The 17,500-nt window shown below is 33.5% G+C and overlaps 1 protein-coding gene across 1 annotated transcript in view; it reads right to left on the reverse strand.

The window, feature by feature from the left end:
* The window catches only part of mub (poly(rC)-binding protein mub), a 95,174-nt gene that overhangs the window by 52,520 nt on the left and 25,154 nt on the right, over nucleotides 1–17,500 (reverse strand). The window contains exon 5 of the mRNA XM_068363868.1: nucleotides 11,107–11,448. Coding sequence (XP_068219969.1) covers nucleotides 11,107–11,448 — 342 coding nt within the window. The remainder of the gene's footprint in view (nucleotides 1–11,106; nucleotides 11,449–17,500) is intronic.

A 17,500-nucleotide genomic window follows, 5' to 3' on the forward strand; every position in this document is an offset into this window, starting at 1 on the left:
GACGTCATTGTAAATATCCAAGCAGGTGATGTTTGACGCACTCCTGGAATGCTGGATGTCATGGAAATCTGGAATGTTGGTCAATTCTGGAATGGGCGAGAAAAAAAAATGATTGACATTTTACCACAACTTAATTTTCATTTATTTTCTTTATCCCAAGAAAATGGTGTAGTAAATATATACCTAAATTAATACTTATAAAGAGAATAGAGTTCTTGGATTACAATAGTAAATTTTTTTTAGCGAGGCAGATTTGCACCGACTCCCAGCGGTGCCCTTTTAGCTTGGAAATGTTTCCTGATCGCTGATTGGTTGGACAAGATAATTCTAACCAATCAGCGATCAGGAAACGATAGCTCTAAAACACTTCTAAACCCAGTCTGATGAGTAGAAGCAAAATATATGGTTCTTGGAATACTATAGTCAATTTTTTTTAGCGAGGGAGATTTGCACCGACTCGCAGCGGTGCCCTTTTAGCTCGGAAAAGTTTCCTGATCGCTGATTGGTTGGACAAGATAATTCTAACCAATCAGCGATCTGGAAACTTTTCCGAGCTAAAAGGGCACCGCTGCGAGTCGGTTGCAAATGCGCCTCATTGAAAGAAATTGACAATAGGCGAGCATAGAGTATATTTTAGTAGAAATGGTAATTTATCTAGAATTCACAAGATCTCTGCCGATAGCTCTAAAACATTTTTTTTTTTTTTTTTGTTTATGAAAACCAATCCTCTGAATATATCTTTTTCCAAAGTCACCCGTGCTATTATTAACAACACAGATTAAATTTAAAGTTCTTAATACCAACGGACTATAGTCAATTTTTTTTAGTGAGGCAGATTTGCACCGACTCGCAGCGGTGCCCTTTTAGCTCGGAAAAGTTTCCTGGTATCTGATTGGTTGGACAAGATAATTCTAACCAATCAGATAGCAGGAAACTTTTTCGAGCTAAAAGGGCACCGCTGCGAGTCGGTGCAAATATGCCTCACTGAAAAAAAATGAGTATAGGAGCCAATAGAATGTGTTCTTGCATGTTGCTAATGCAACATATAGGGGCATTAACTCACTTGCTTCTAAAGCTGATATGGAAGCTTATATCAAAGTTTAAAGGCCGCTCGTGAATGACAGAGGCAAGGGACATGACAAATCCCTAAAGACTGACTATGCATACATATGATTAGCGCCCAAGACCCTCTATCAAGCTAGGACCAGGGAGAGCCAGGCAGTGGCTGCTGATGACTCAGCAGGTAGACTTATAGGCTCTAACAAATCCCCAATTCCTAGGTTACAAGGATGGTGAGGTTGCAGACACTACTAGAAACTATCTAGCTTGAGGGGATCTTGAACCCCCGTCTAACTGATTGCCATACAATGAAGTTTCCAGTAGGCTACCACAGTGAGAATGATTATACTTGGGTAATAATTGCTGTAGAGGAGTCTGAATAATGCAATGACCATCAAATTAAAAGGGAAAAAAAGGCAGCATATTTTAGTTATAAATTGGGACATGAAAGATTTATTATTATCATCATTATCTAAGCTACAACCCTAGTTGGAAAAGCAAAATGCTATAACACCAAGGGCTCCAACAGGGAAAAATAGCACAACGAGGAAAGGAAATTAGGGAATGAATAATTATTATGGGAAGTAATGAACAATTAAGATAAAATATTTATAAAAAAACAGTAACAACATTAAAGCAAATTTTTCATATTTAAAATATGTTAATAAACTTATGTCAGCCTGTTTAACATGATCGTCTAAAGAGGTTATTATTATTATTATTATTATTATTATTATTATTATTATTATTATTATTATTATTATTACTTGCTAAGCTACAACATTAGTTGGAAAAGGTGGATGCTATAAGCCCAGGTGCCCCAACAGAAAAAAAAAAAAAAACTTCTCCCAACATACATAGCAAGACAGTGTTTAGAGTGACCAGAGAAAAAGGTCAAACATCACCACAAAGTAAAAGAAGCTCTAAGTATGAACTAATGATCAAATGTAGTTCTGAACTTTTAGTACTTCAAGATTTGAAAAGTATTTCTTAAAGTCATTACCTGACGCTTGATTGCACTCGAGACTAAGTGACCGAGAGCAGCTGCTGGAAGCAGAGTTGCCAGTTTGGGTTTTTTCGACCAAAACTAAAATTTGGCCTTTTTAAAAAATTAGTTGGCCTTTAGTTATATGAAAAAGGTAGGGCCTTAAATACTATATATTTGGCCTTTTTTCTACTAGTAGGTTGGCCTTTTAAAGCTGCGGTTGACTAGAAATTGACCTTTTCTCATTTAAAGTAACTGGCAACCCTGGCTGGAAGTCTCTCCTTGTGGAACCCTTACAAGTGGTCGAATAGGCGCCATTAGGAAGTGACGTCATATATTTGGACGAGCTGGGAATTGTGCGTCTCGTAGGTAGTCGACTGATGTGGTTAGTAGTTGATTAATTAAATTATGGGCAAAATAAAAGATTACATGTAGAGTGAGCCTTTTGAAATGGTAGGGATATATATGTATGTATATATATATATATATATATATGTGTGTGTGTGTGTGTGTGTGTGTATGTATGTGTGTGTACATGTATATATTATATATATGTATATATATATATATATATATATACAGTATATATATATATATATATACATACATTTTATATAAGTATAAAGAGAGGTAGAGACAGATAGAGACACACACATGCATACACATAAGAACTGATTAATTTCAGCATTTCTCATATCGGTCGTTGTTCTCGCACATTAGGATAACGTTGACGGGATAGGATTCCATTTTGCGGTAAAGCCCGAATAAAAATCGTCTTTAGGGTTGTGTAAGAGTATGGCAAAACTCGATTTGGCTCAGCTGCTTCTCGGAGCCATTTCATTTGCTTTGAATGTGATTACGGGTTACTGTTCGATTTCCTTCTTTCGAAAAGGCTTAATACTACAGAGTATTTGTAAAGTTATATTCCAGCTGTGACCAAGCTGTGGAATGATCTTCCTGATATACTGTTCGATTTCGAGTCCTTCTTCCGGAAAGGCTTAATACTACTGAGTATTTGTAAAGTTTTATTCCAGCTGTGACCAAACCGTGGAATGATCTTCCATTCAATACTACAGAGTATTCTAAAAGTTTTATTCCAGCTGTGACCAAGCTGTGGACTGGTTTTCCTGATTTACTGAACGATTTCAAGTCCTTCTTCCGGAAAGACTCAATATTACACAGTATTCTCAAAGTTTTATTCCAGCTGTGACCAAGCTGTGGAATGGTTTTCCTGGTTGACTGTTCAATTTCGAGTCCTTCTTCCGGAAAGAGTCAATATTACAAAGTATTCTAAAAGTTTTATTCCAGCTGTGACCAAGCTGTGGAATGATCTTCCTGATATACTGAATGATTTCAAGTCCTTCCGGAAAGGCTCAACACTACAAAGTATTGTCAAAGCTTTATTCCAGCTGTGACCAGACTGTGTAATGATCTTCCTGATTTACTGTTCGATTTTGAGTCCTTCTCCCGGAAAGGCTCAATACTACGAAGTATTCTCAAAATTTTACTCCAGCTGTGACCAGGTTGTGGAATGATTTTCCTGATCACGTAGTTGAAATGGTGGAACTTTGTGATTATGGGCTACTGTTGAAGAAAGGCTCAATACTGCAAAGTATTCTAAAAGTTTTATTCCAGCTGTGACCAGGCTGTAGAATGATCTTTCTGATCGGGTAGTTGAATCGGTGGATCTTCAGAAGTTCAAACTTGCGGCGAATGTTTTTACGATGAAAAGGCTAAAATAAGTATCTTTTTTTTTATAGTTTACTTTAAAAGATCTATTTTAATGTTGTTACTGTTCTTAAAATATGTTATTTTAATTGTTCATTCCTTCTGTTGTAGTTTATTCATTTCCTTATTTCCTTTCCTCACTGGGCTACTTTTCCCTGTTGGACCCCATTGGGTTTATAGCATCCTGCTTTTCCCTCTAGGGTTGTAGCTTAGCTGGTGATAATAGTAATAATAATAATAATAATAATAATAATTGTAACAAAAACGATAATGATAATAGTAATAATAATACTATTAATAATAATAATGATGATTAATAGCAATGATAATAATAATAATAATAAAAGTTCAGAAACATTTAGGAACGCGTCAAGACAATGTTAAGAGAATAAGCAAACTTATCAGGTCATTCATTTTCTGCAGGAACTTGTCTGACCTTGGTTAACCAGTTCCTCCTGAGAATTTATTATCTTGTTTCTCCTGGTTTTCTCACGAGGTTTTTAAAGATAGTACCGTTAAACGGGGTTTATACGATCGAACGGTTCGTCGAACCTGGTTGTCGAACCTGCTTGTCAATCGGTTTGAATAGGTGGAGTCAGCCACAAATGCATAAGATTTGTGGACAATGAAGTCCCGCCCACAAAAGTCAGGCGAGAACAGACTTTCTTCTAGTTTGACGAACCTGTTCGACAACCGAATGCCGCTTTCACACGGTCGAACATCACTTCAAACACATGTTTGACCGTGTAAACCTGACTTTAGTTAGCAGAGACACTATCAGAAAAACAGGGAATTAATAGTCATGCATTTCGTATTTTCCCACCGTCATAGAAAATGTCTACGTAGCTTTTCTTCTATCAATAAGACGTTTTTTTTTTTATTTGTGTCAGTATAATAAGATGTCTTTGGTCCTCCACTGTCTTGGGTTAGAGTTCTCTTATTCGATGGTACACTCGGACACACTATTCTATCTTATTTCTCTTCCTGTTGTTTTGTTAATGATTTTATAGCTTATATATGGAATATCTATTTTAATGTTACTGTTCTTAAAATATTTTATTTTAATTGTTAATTACTTATCTTGTAGTTTATATACTTCCTTGTTTCCTTACCTCACTGGTCTATTTCCCCTGTTGGGCCCTTGGGCATATAGCTTCCTGCTTTTCCAACTAGGGTTGTAGCTTAGCAAGTAATAATAATAATAATAATAATAATAATAATAATAATAATAATAATAATAATAATAATGATAATAATAATAATAATATCCTGTCTTTTTTGGTATTGGTTAAAGTTTTTTATCATTTATTTTTATTTTTTCCCAATAGCCTAGATAAATATATAGACAGTCGAGACGATTTTTACCCATCTAAACAATTTTGCTTTTAACTTCCATATAAACAAATGCAGTAAGAGAGAGATTAGTTCACCAAACATTAAACTGGGCTCCACAAGGGGTTAGAAGAGTTAGAAGACCCAGGCCTACATGGCTGAGGACTATGAAGCGTGAAATAGGATATGATGAATGGAGAAGTATTGATTTAAAAGCTCAAGATAGAGACGACTGGCGAAATCTAACCGAGGTCCTTTACGTCAATAGGCGTAGGAGGAGAAGATGATAATGATGATGATGATGATAATAATAATAAACAAATGCATATTTAGTTACGAAAACCATTTTGTCGAAATTATTATAGATTTTCAAGATCTTCAGCATCAACTACGCAATATCATTCCAGGGAATTTGTGTGTTTTCAATTTGATTCTATTAAGAATAAAGATATCAGTTATATGTGTTTTCTATTTCAAGGCAAAGGGGAGCCATTTTCTCAATATGAACATGAACGTGTTCAACTGCCGTTGGTTTTCCGGTTTATTTGGTAGAAGGGTCGTTAACCCTGGAACTAGAAGCCATGTTAATGTCTGTAGAGTCGTAATATTAACTTGGAGCAACGATATTGTTATTTATATTAATTTTATTGTTATTGTTATTCTTCTAAGTTGTCATGTTATTATTATCTATTATTATTATTATTATTGTCGTTATTATTACGACTACTATTATTATTATTATTATTATTATTATTATTATTATTATTATTATTATTATTATTAATTGCGTTTCGCTGTAAGCAGAATCCTTCATATTCTCTCTCTCTCTCTCTCTCTCTCTCTCTCTCTCTCTCTCTCTCTCAAGTTTTTTTTTTCAGTTATATTCCTCTTTTTCCTTAACTCGCAAAAACTAATAATTACTCTTGGTTTGGGAAACTGTGTAATGTGGGTAAAAGAAAAAATAATTAATGAGTGGTCACAACTGCCGTAAGATGGAATTTTGAATGTCTTAAAATAGTTTTTTTTTTTTTTTTTTTTTTTTTTTTTTTTTTTTTTTTTCGCCTTAGTGTTAGGAGACCAAACCGTGAAGATCAGAAAAAAAAAAGGTTGAATTCGAGTCACTTTAGTTAGTGTGCCGAAACGTAAGTATCACCTACATTTAATTTCTGTTTCTTTTTATGGGCTATTTATTCCATTGTATGGTAGTGTTACCGTATCAAGATATTCTCTCGCACGCTCATATATATATATATATATATATATTATATATATATATATATATATATATATATATATAGACATACGAGCGACCTGGCCTTTCAATTTGAAGGGGCTAGGGTTCGATCCCAGTATGAGATAGAAATTTATTTCTGTTTGAGCACGATATTGTGTTGATTTTAATCCATATATGTATGTATATATATATATATATATATATATTTGTATACATATATATATATATATATATATATGAAAATTGGCCAAACCCCAGACATTAATTGAAAAGTCTGAGGCCTTGACCTTTAGTGGACAAGGAACTGCTTCCTTTTTTGTTGTTGTTGTTATATATATATATATATATATATATGTGTGTGTGTGTGTATACAATACGCTTATGTATTACATTATTCCACATATATTACCATGCTGAGTATGATTTTTAAATATAGTCTCACGTGTTATAATAACATTAGAATATATAGAAATCAGCTATTGTAGCCTCTAGTCTCCGCTACGCCATTCTAGATCACCGGCAAGATAATTGTCTACGCTTACCACCTTTTTGCTAAACTTCAGGGTGTCTCTCTCATCTCATGCGTATATAGAAATGCGTTTTGGGTGTCTATTAGAGAGGAAAAAAAAATACGATGAACCGTCACCTCTCTGGTGAAGAAACTCGAATATATCCATTTTTTTTTTTTTCGGGCGTATATTTGGTAAGCTTTTAAGTTATCATCATCATCATCATCTCCTTCCACGCCTATTGACGCAAAGGTCCTCGGTTAAATTTCGATATACATTATATATCATCATCTCCTCTTACGCTTCTTGACGCAAAGGGCCTCGGTTAGATTTCGATATACATTATATAACATCATCTCCTCCTACGCCTCTTGACGCAAAGGGCCTCGGTTAGATTTCGATATACAGTATATATCATCATCTCCTACGCTTATTGACGCAAAGGGCCTCGGTTAGATTTCGATATACAGTATATATCATCATCTCCTCCTACGCTTATTGACGCAAAGGGCCTCGGTTAGATTTCGATATACATTATATATCATCATCTCCTCCTACGCCTATTGACGCAAAGGGTCTCGGTTAAATTTCGATATACATTATATATCATCATCTCCTCCTACGCCTATTGACGCAAAGGGCCTCGGATAGATTTCGCCAGTCGTCTCTCATCTTGAGCTTTTAAGTCAATACTTCTCCATTCATCATCTACTTCACGCTTCATAGTCCTCAGCCATATAGGCCCGGGTTTTCCAACTCTTCTAGTGCCTTGTGGAGCCCAGTTGAAAGTTTGGTGAACTAATCTCACTTGGGGTGTGGGAAGAGCATTTTTCTATCATTATTATTTATTTTAAAAATGCTTTTGTTAATTCTTGAGTTATTCCACATATGTATGGATAGGTATTTTTTTCACAGAGCTTCGTCTGTCGTTTTAAAGTATGTAAAGAATTTTGTAACACACTTGTTTCTGATAAATTGTGATATAACGAAAGATATACTGATTGACAGTTCTCTTTGTTTTCTAAATGTACTATTCTGTAGTAGTTTTTAGCATTAATAATTATATCGTACGCTTAATTTATTCGTAATTTCCCTAGTTTTGATACGGACCTATTATATATATATATGTGTGTACAGTATATATATATATATATATATATATATATTATATATATATATATATATATATTATATATATATATATGTATATAATGTGCATGTTTTTATTTGTAGTTGCGTAATAACTTGCGTTAGCATCGGTAATAAAAAAAAATTTACTGCCTTGTATTTGTTAACGTCTTATCAATAAGCGAGACAATATATTCTAATAAGCTTTGCAAGACATCATCAGTTAAATTTGGTATAGATTCGTTTTTAATAAGTACCTTTAATAATAATAAAACAAATAGAATTAATAGTTAAATTAGAAGAAAAAAACAGCATGAATTTACAGATCCATCAAATGGAAAAACTATTGCATAAATGCAAAAGAACTATAGAAACTCAAATGCTCCTATATTTTTTGGTAAAATTTCTTCCCTATGATATTGAATATGGGGGAAAAAAGCTTCTATGTTGTTGTTCCAGTCTTTTATGAATAACATTTTCCATTAAAAAAATCTATTTCCGATGCTTAATGTAGAACCCCCATCAGTTCCATAAATTGTATGCTGGCGAAAGGTTTAAAGGTTTAAAGGCCGCTCATGAATGGCAGAGGCAAGGGACAGTGACATTGCCCTATCAAGCAGGACAATGCCCTAAAAACTGACCATATATGCATATGATCAGCACCTAAGCCCCCTCTCCACCAAAGCTATAATTAATTCTTTTTACTGAGGCAGATTTGCACCGACTCGCAGGTGTGCCCTTTTAGCTCGGAAAAGTTTCCTGATCGCTGATTGGTTGGACAAGATGATTCTAACCAATCAGAAAGCGGGAAGCTTTTCTGAGCTAAAAGGGCACCGCCGCGAGTCAGTGCAAATGTGCCTCATTAAAAAAAATTAAGTATAGGACTAAGGAGACAGGCAATGACTGCTGATGACTCAGCAGATAGACCTACAGTCTCCCCCAAACCCCACATCCGTAGCTCACAAGGATGGTGAGATTACAGCAACCAAAGGAACTAACGAGATTGTATGGGACTCGATCCCCAGCCTGGCGTTCACCAGTCAGGGACGTTACCACATCGGCCACCACAACCAAAGCATAGGCTTGTAACTCTCCTGCGTAAATATAGTTGGTTAAGACTTGCTAAAATTGTTTAATGACTTTCCAAACGTATGTGATGACTGGCTAAAATATGTGAGGATTAGCCAAGTATGTAACATTATATAAGTAGTTGTCAAATGTTTGTGTTGGCTAGCCAAATGTATGTAAATACTAGCCAGGTGTGTGTTGACACCATCCAAAAGTATATAATGACTAGCCAAAAGTGTGTCAACACCATTCGAAAGGGTGTGATATAACCAGCCAAGAAATTGTATTAACTAAACAATATTGTTGTGAACATCCTAAACGTGTCTAATACTTGTCTGTCTATTTGAGTATGGATGAAATCATGTGGTTGACGTGATGTGTCTAAGAATCATTTGGTTGATTTTATAGAATGTGCCCTCAAACATTACCAAAACTAGAGGGACACTCAGTAGAGCACAGACTCCGCCGCGGCAGCTTATATCTCGACCTTTTGCTCTACCTTGACCTTTGACCTTAACATGTATTAAATGGCGTGGATTTCCATACACTCTAATATGAGCCAGGTTTGAAGTCTCTGACAATGATGTCCAAACTTATGGCTGATTACGTGGATTGGACATTTTGCTTGACCGTGACCTTGATCTGTATCCTTGACCTTTGACCTTGGCCTTCCAATATTTAATCATTTCCAGCTTTTTAACATAACAGTTAATCCCTCCACGCAAGTTTCATTACTCTACTGTTAAAATTGTGACCAGGAAGCTGCTCACAAACAAACACACAAACACACAAATGTCCGGATTTTCTCTTATACCTCTGGATCAGAGACCCATGTATGTGCGCACACACATACACACACACATATATATATATATATATATATATAGATAGATAGATAGATAGATAGATAGATAGATGTATGTATATATATATATATATATATGTATATATATATATATATATAGCGATATATGTATATGTACATATATATATATATATATATATATATATATATATATATATATATATCTATATATACATATATATATATAAATATATATATATATATATATATATATATATAGGGAATTTTCATATACCTTTTTCAACCCATTTTCGAGAATCCATTTGCAATCGCTCTATGTTTACCCATTTTATGATGCATTTTCAGATACTTTTGGAAACGTTGCTATAATTGGAAAACTTTTTTATGTTGGGAATGTTAATGTATTCCCCCGTTGACGAGCAGCTGTTTACCGCAGATTTTTACAAAAGATTTTGTTTATTTTACCTGGGAGGTCATTGTTGTTGTTATTATTATTATTATTATTATTATTATTATTATTATTATTATTGATGTTGTTGTTGTTGTTGTTGTTGTTGTTATTATTATTATTATTTTTATTATTATTATTATGATTATTATTTTTGTTATTATTTATAGGCAATCCATTTTCTATTATTATTATTATTATTATTATTATTATTATTATTAATTATAGACTATACATTTTCTATTATTATTATTATTATTATTATTGTTATTAGTATTATTATTATTATAGAATATACATTTTCTATTATTATTATTGTTATTATTATTTATAGACTATGCATTTTCTATTATTATTATTATTATTATTATTATTATTATTATTATTATTATTACTATTATTATTATTATTATTACTATTAGTGTCCATTTGACCTTTACTTGCATCTTGGTAGGTTACAAAGTCAATTGAATTCAATTTTTTAAGGTATTTAAAACACATTTGGTCTGTATAGTTAGGAAAAATACAAATCACTTAAAAGAAATTTTTTCTAAGATTTTTAATTGCTTGAATAATCTTCATTCAGAGCACCAATCTCACGAGAAAATAAGTCATACATTAAAGTACTTTAAAAAACATTATTTAAAAAAAAAAGTTTCCTGAAAAGCAGCATAGCGTTAGCAACGCTACTACATCATTGAGATCCCACCGTAATACTGTTGTCCCCCAGTTTTGATTTTAGTCTCGCTGCTTTTTTCCAATTTGCTTTAAAACCAGGTAGTCGAATACTGGCCTCTTTTTTTCCCTCCATCGTCGTGTGTCTCTTGCGCTTTCCTTTCCTCCTCCCCCCTCCTCCTCCTCCTCCTCCTCCCTCCGAAGGGAATAGCGACCGAGGGGCCTCTTGTTGCTGGGTTCTCCTGATTAACGCCGCACTGAAGATCCCGTTGGGGGATCGCGGACGGGGAAAAAAGGAAGCGGGCAAGTCTTCCATTCGGTCCGAAAATAGGATCTCAGGGATGCTGCTGATGCTGCTGTAAGAGGAGGTAGGTACCCCAGGGGAATCCCCTGCGCCAGGGGATGAGGCGAGCCTTGCCCTTTGGGGTTTCCGATGAAGGTTGGTGCTTCTGCTTCCTGAGAAAAAGGGGACAGAGAGATTCAAGTGGAAGGAAAACAAACCAACGAATAAAATATACACCGAGGAAAGGAAGATGGGGGTGGGGAGAGAGAGAGGGGAAGGGGGGTTATGAGAGGGTGGCCAGAATTCAACTTCGACCATCGATATTGAATGGATCGGTTTGGGGGGTAGGAGAGAGGGGGGGGGGCGGTTTGGAAGCCCGAAACTGCATCATCAACAAGATTTTCTCCTGGAGGGTCTTGCCATTGTTCTTATTTCCTGTTTATTGATCTCCATTTTTAATCGATCGTGTTTTATTTTCTTCCATTAATTATTATTCGTCATATTTCTTTTTTAGGGGGTGGGGGGATAGGGAGAGGGTGGTTAAAGGGGGTGGGGTTCGGTACCAGCTTTCCCGTTTGGTGGTATTGATTAGGTTTTCCCAAAGAGGACGAGAAGAGCATTGTCAGCCCGGCCCCTTGATGATGAATTTTATAATCTCGTCGGGTCTCCGCATATCGGAGAGGGAGGGAAGAAGGGAAGGAGGAGAGAAAGAGAGAGTAGGAAGGATGGAAGAGGAAAAGAAATCTCTGGTGTATTATTATGATGATATCTTTGTTGGTAAATGAAGAAATCTCTGGTGTATTATAATATCTTTGTTGGTAAATAACGCATTTCCTATTGCAGTTGCAGTGTGTGGTTTTTTTTTTATTTATATATAATTCAGGACTTGGGATTATATATATATATAGATTAATAAAAGGTTTGGATAACGATATTTTCATAGTTCGTTTGAATGTAACTATTATTATTATTATTATTATTATTATTATTATTATTGTTATTATTATTATTATTATTATTAGCTAAGCTATACCCCTAGTTTGAAAAGCAGGATGCTATAAGCCCAAGGCCTCCAAGAAGTAAAATAGCCCAGTGAAGAAAGGAAATATTCATTATTATTATTATTATTATCATTATTATTATTATTATTAGCTAAGCTATAACCTTAGTTGGGAATGCAGGATGCTATAAACCTTTAGGCTCCAATAAGTAAAATATTTATTATTATTATTATTATTATTATTATTATTATTATTATTATTATTATTATTATAAGTGGCTGTCACTTACAATAATAATAATAATAATAATAATAATAATAATAGCTGTATTTATTAAACGAATCTAAGCAGATAACAAGAAAAAAGGGCGAGTAAATAAGTGTTAGCAGCATAGTGATAAAAGTGGTGCTCCTTTGCTTATATTGGACGGGAATGGGATTTTTTATTTTTATTTTAGATAAGTGCCAGAAATCTGTCGTATGTTGTGAAACAGAATTTTTTTTTTTTTTTTTTTTTTTTTTTTAGAAATATCACTAAAGTTACCTCTAAGCACATTGATTTTCTGTGTCAATAAAAGAACACATATATATTCATATATAAATATATATATATATATATATATATGTATACTATATATACAGTATATATATATATATATATACACACACAAAAGTTCTTTATGAAAATATATACATTCATATATATATATATATATATAGATATAGATATAGATAGATAGATAGATAGATATATATATATATATATATACTGTGTATATATATATATATATATACTGTATATATATATATATATATATACTGTATATATATATATACATATATACATATATACATATATATACTGTATATATATATATATATACATATATACATACATACAATTGTCTATATGAATATTTATACATGCATGTGTGCTCATTTATATATATATATACATATATATATATATATAATATATATATATATATATATATACAGTATATATATATATATATATATATATATATATGCATATATATATATATATATATATAAATAGGTCGATATTATCACTGGAAAAGATCCAAAACTAACATTACCTCCCCAGCTACTCTCTCGGTCTTCCCCTCTCGAAATCCTCTCCAACTTCCCCATCCTCTCTCCTCCCCTTCCCTCTCCTGACTCCTCCCCTCCCTTTTCCCCTTTTCCCCAACGTGATGACGCAAGGGGAAGACGTCATATAGTATGATATGATGTTGAATGTCGTTAATTGGAAGTGGATCGTATCTCGGGGGTCATTTACCGTGCGTTACAGAAACCGGGGAAATTGTACGTGTTCGGTTCGTGATTTCAGTTGAATTAATAATAATAATAATAATAATAATAATCTTTATTTCAGCAGAAGCCATATACAGAGTTACAGTAAGGGTACAGTGATCTTACACTTTTGACATCGGTACAAGAAAAAAAAAAAAAAAAAAGATGAGAATGCAATAAATCAGTGATATATTATAAACATCAATTAGCAGGTTGACCACAGAGATCTAAGGTTTGGGTAACAAAGTCACATAAGAATTAATGCTTAGCAATGATGATACCATACATATTAGCAAACAAAAAGAGAGGGAGAGAGAAAAAAAAAGAAAACAAAATGGAGATGACAATGATAATATGTTGGAACAGAAATTGCTTGAAAATGAAAGAACCCTGGGGGAAAAAACAAAAAAAAATCTAGTCACTGAGCAGGGGTGTGAAGGAAATGACATCCAGACAACAAAGTAATCTTTTTTCGTATATATGTTTTTTGGGTAAACCTTGATTATATATTTACCTGCGTTTATTTATTTATTTGTTTGTTTGTCTGTTAACAGGATTACGTTAAAATTTCTATCTTGGAAATTGTACGTGTTTGCTTCGTGATTTCAATTGATTTAAAGTAATCTTTTTCTCTAATTATGTATTTTGGCAAAACCTTGATTATGTTCTAAGTAATCTTTATTTTATATATATCTTTTCTGGTAAAACCTTCATTATATATCTACCTGCGTTTACTTATATATTTATTTGTTTGTCTGTTAACAGGATTTACGTTAAAATTTCTAGCCTGGTTTTCGCCTAATTTTACCAACAGTTAGGTATTATACTCCGGTAGAACCAATTAAATTCTTGAGGTGATTAATATATTTTAGTATAATTATATCACTTTTATAATAGTTTAATCGTTATTTTTATTTTTATTTGTTTTGTATAATAATTTTTTACCAATTTATTGTAATGTCTCTGTCACATTTTATCATATTTCAATCTTTATATTTTTCGATTTCTCTCTTTGTATCATAACTTCTTTATGAATTTGTTTTAGGGTACCCGTTTTATTTTTATCATATTTCAATCCTTATTTTTTATTTTTTTTTTATTTTATATAATAATTTCTTTATCAATTTATGTTAGTGTATATGTTTCATTTTTATCACATCTCAATCCTCATTTTTTCATATGATTATTTTTATCAATATATTTTATTGTATTTGCTTAATTTTTACTTCGATTCTTATTTTTGTTATAATAATTCTCTTATCTTTCTTATCAATTTATCAATCATGTTTGATATATTATTATTATTATTATTATTATTACTACTACTACTACTACTACTACTACTACTACTACTAGCTAAGCTACAACCCTAGTTAGAAAAGCAGAATGCTATAAGCCCAGGGGCCCCAACAGGGAAAATAGTCCAGTGAGTAAAGGAAACAATGGAAAATAAACTATTATAAGAAGTGTAACAACATTAAAATAAATATTTCCTATATAAACTATAAAAACTTTAACGATACAAGAGGAAGCGAAATCAGATAGAATAAGAGTGCCTGAGTGTACCCTCAAGCAAGAGAACTCTTAACCCAAGACAGTGGAAGACCATGGTACGGAGGTTATGGCATGAGAAATCAGATAGAATAGAGTGCCTGAGTGTACCCTCAAGCAAGAGAATTCTAACCCAAGACAGTGGAAGACCATGGTACAGAGGCTATGGCATGAGAAATCAGATAGAATAGAGTGCCTGAGTGTACCCTCAAGCAAGAGAACTCTAACCCAAGACAGTGGAAGACCATGGTACAGAGGCTATGGCCTGAGAAATCAGATAGAATAAGAGTGTCTGAGTGTACCCTCAAGCAAGAGAACTCTTAACCCAAGGCAGTGGAAGACCATGGTACAGAGGTTATGGCATGAGAAATCAGATAGAATAGAGTGTCTGAGGGTACCCTCAAGCAAAAGAACTCTATACCAAGACAGTGGAAGACCATGGTACAGAGGCTATGGCATGAGAAATCAGATAGAATAAGTGTGTCTGAGTGTACCCTCAAGCAAGAGAACTCTAAACCAAGACAGTGGAAGACCATGGTACAGAGGCTATGGCATGAAAAATCAGATAGAATAGAGTGCCTGAGTGTACCCTCAAGCAAGAGAACTCTAAACCCAAGACAGTGGAAGACCATGGTACAGAGGCTATGGCATGAGAAATCAGATAGAATAGAGTGTCTGAGTGTACCCTCAAGCAAGAGAACTCTTAACCCAAGGCAGTGGAAGACCATGGTACAGAGGTTATATGGCATGAGAAGAGACCAGAGAAATATTCCAGTAAATACCATTTTCATCATAGATGAAGAGAGAACTTTGGCCGGAACTTTTGTCGTTAGGGGTCATTTTAACCCAACATTCCCTCTCAGTATGAGCTCTAACGGGAGGTCAGTGTCTTCGGAACTGGTTGCTGTATGAAATATATATTTTAATTTTGTCTTTATATTCAATTGTGATGATTTGTTTGTATAGATTATAAACTACCCATTCTTATTATTATATCATTTATTTAGTTTTGAGAACTATGTATATGTGCTGATGATGATTAATTAATGAAGACAATAGGATTATCAAGACACTAAAATAAAAGGATATTTTTACATATCATATGCAGTTTGAGAACTATAAATACTGATGATAAATGTAGTTATATGCATAAAAGATAGTAAATAAATAAATAAATAAATAATTACAAATAATACTTAGTGAGGACAATAATATTATCAGATCATTGAAACAAAGGCATTAATATTTTATCTCCCTCAAAGGACTCAAATAGCATTTATATATATATATATATATATATATACACATATATATATATATATATATATACAGTAGACGGTTTAGGAATGCTCTTCCCACTCCCCAATAGAGATTAGTTCGCCAGACTTTCAACTGGGCTCCACAAGGCACTAGAAGAGTTGTAAGACCCATGCCTACATGGCTGAGGACTATGAAGCGTGAAATGGGAGACTATGAATAGAGAAGTATTTATTTAAAAGATCAGGATAAGAGACGACTAGCAAAATCTAATCGAAGCCCTTTGCGTCAATAGGCGTAGGAGGTGATGATGATATATATATATATATATGTATATATATATATATATATATATCAGCTTTTTATTTCTTTGTTTCTAAGCAAAACAACTATTTAATAAAAGAAAAAAAAAATACATTTACAGACAATTCTTCAATGCGCAAAATAACTGTCATTTATTTTATAACATTCAGTCCGTATTCAATATATCTCCAGCTAAAACTACATAAAAATAAGTCTTTTGATAATGAAGCCACATATTTTTTCCTCTTAAGTTTAAACTATTCAACATTAATTTCTCAAATGCAAAACATATACATTTATGAAATAGTGAGGGGTTATCTTCGGAATTTGAAATGTTAAAAGTCAAAATTTTATGTAAATTTTATTCTTAGTTTACATAATGGTAAATCATCCGAAAATATTAAAATAGTCCATTGTTGCTGTGGCCTTATTGGTAACGTCTCTGGCTGGTGATCGCCAGACTGGGGCTCGAGTCCTGCTCAAACTCGTTCGTTCCTTTGATCGCTAAACTTGGGTTCGAGTCCTGCTCAAACTCGTTAGTTCCTTTGATCGCTGCAACCCTCACCATCCTTGTGAGCTAAGGATGGGGGTGTTTGGAGAAGCGTATAGGTCTACCTGCTGAGTCATCAGCAGAAATTGCCTGACCCTCCTTGGTCCTAGCTTGGGTGGAGAAAGGGCTTGGACGCTGATCATATGTATATACGGTCAGTCTCTAGGGCATTATCCTGCTTGATAGGGTAATGTCACTGTCCCTTGGCTCTGCCATTCATAAGTGACCTTTAAACCTTAAACTGTCT

This window comes from Palaemon carinicauda, chromosome 40 (genome assembly GCF_036898095.1).
Source record: "Palaemon carinicauda isolate YSFRI2023 chromosome 40, ASM3689809v2, whole genome shotgun sequence".
Lineage (NCBI taxonomy): Eukaryota > Metazoa > Arthropoda > Malacostraca > Decapoda > Palaemonidae > Palaemon > Palaemon carinicauda.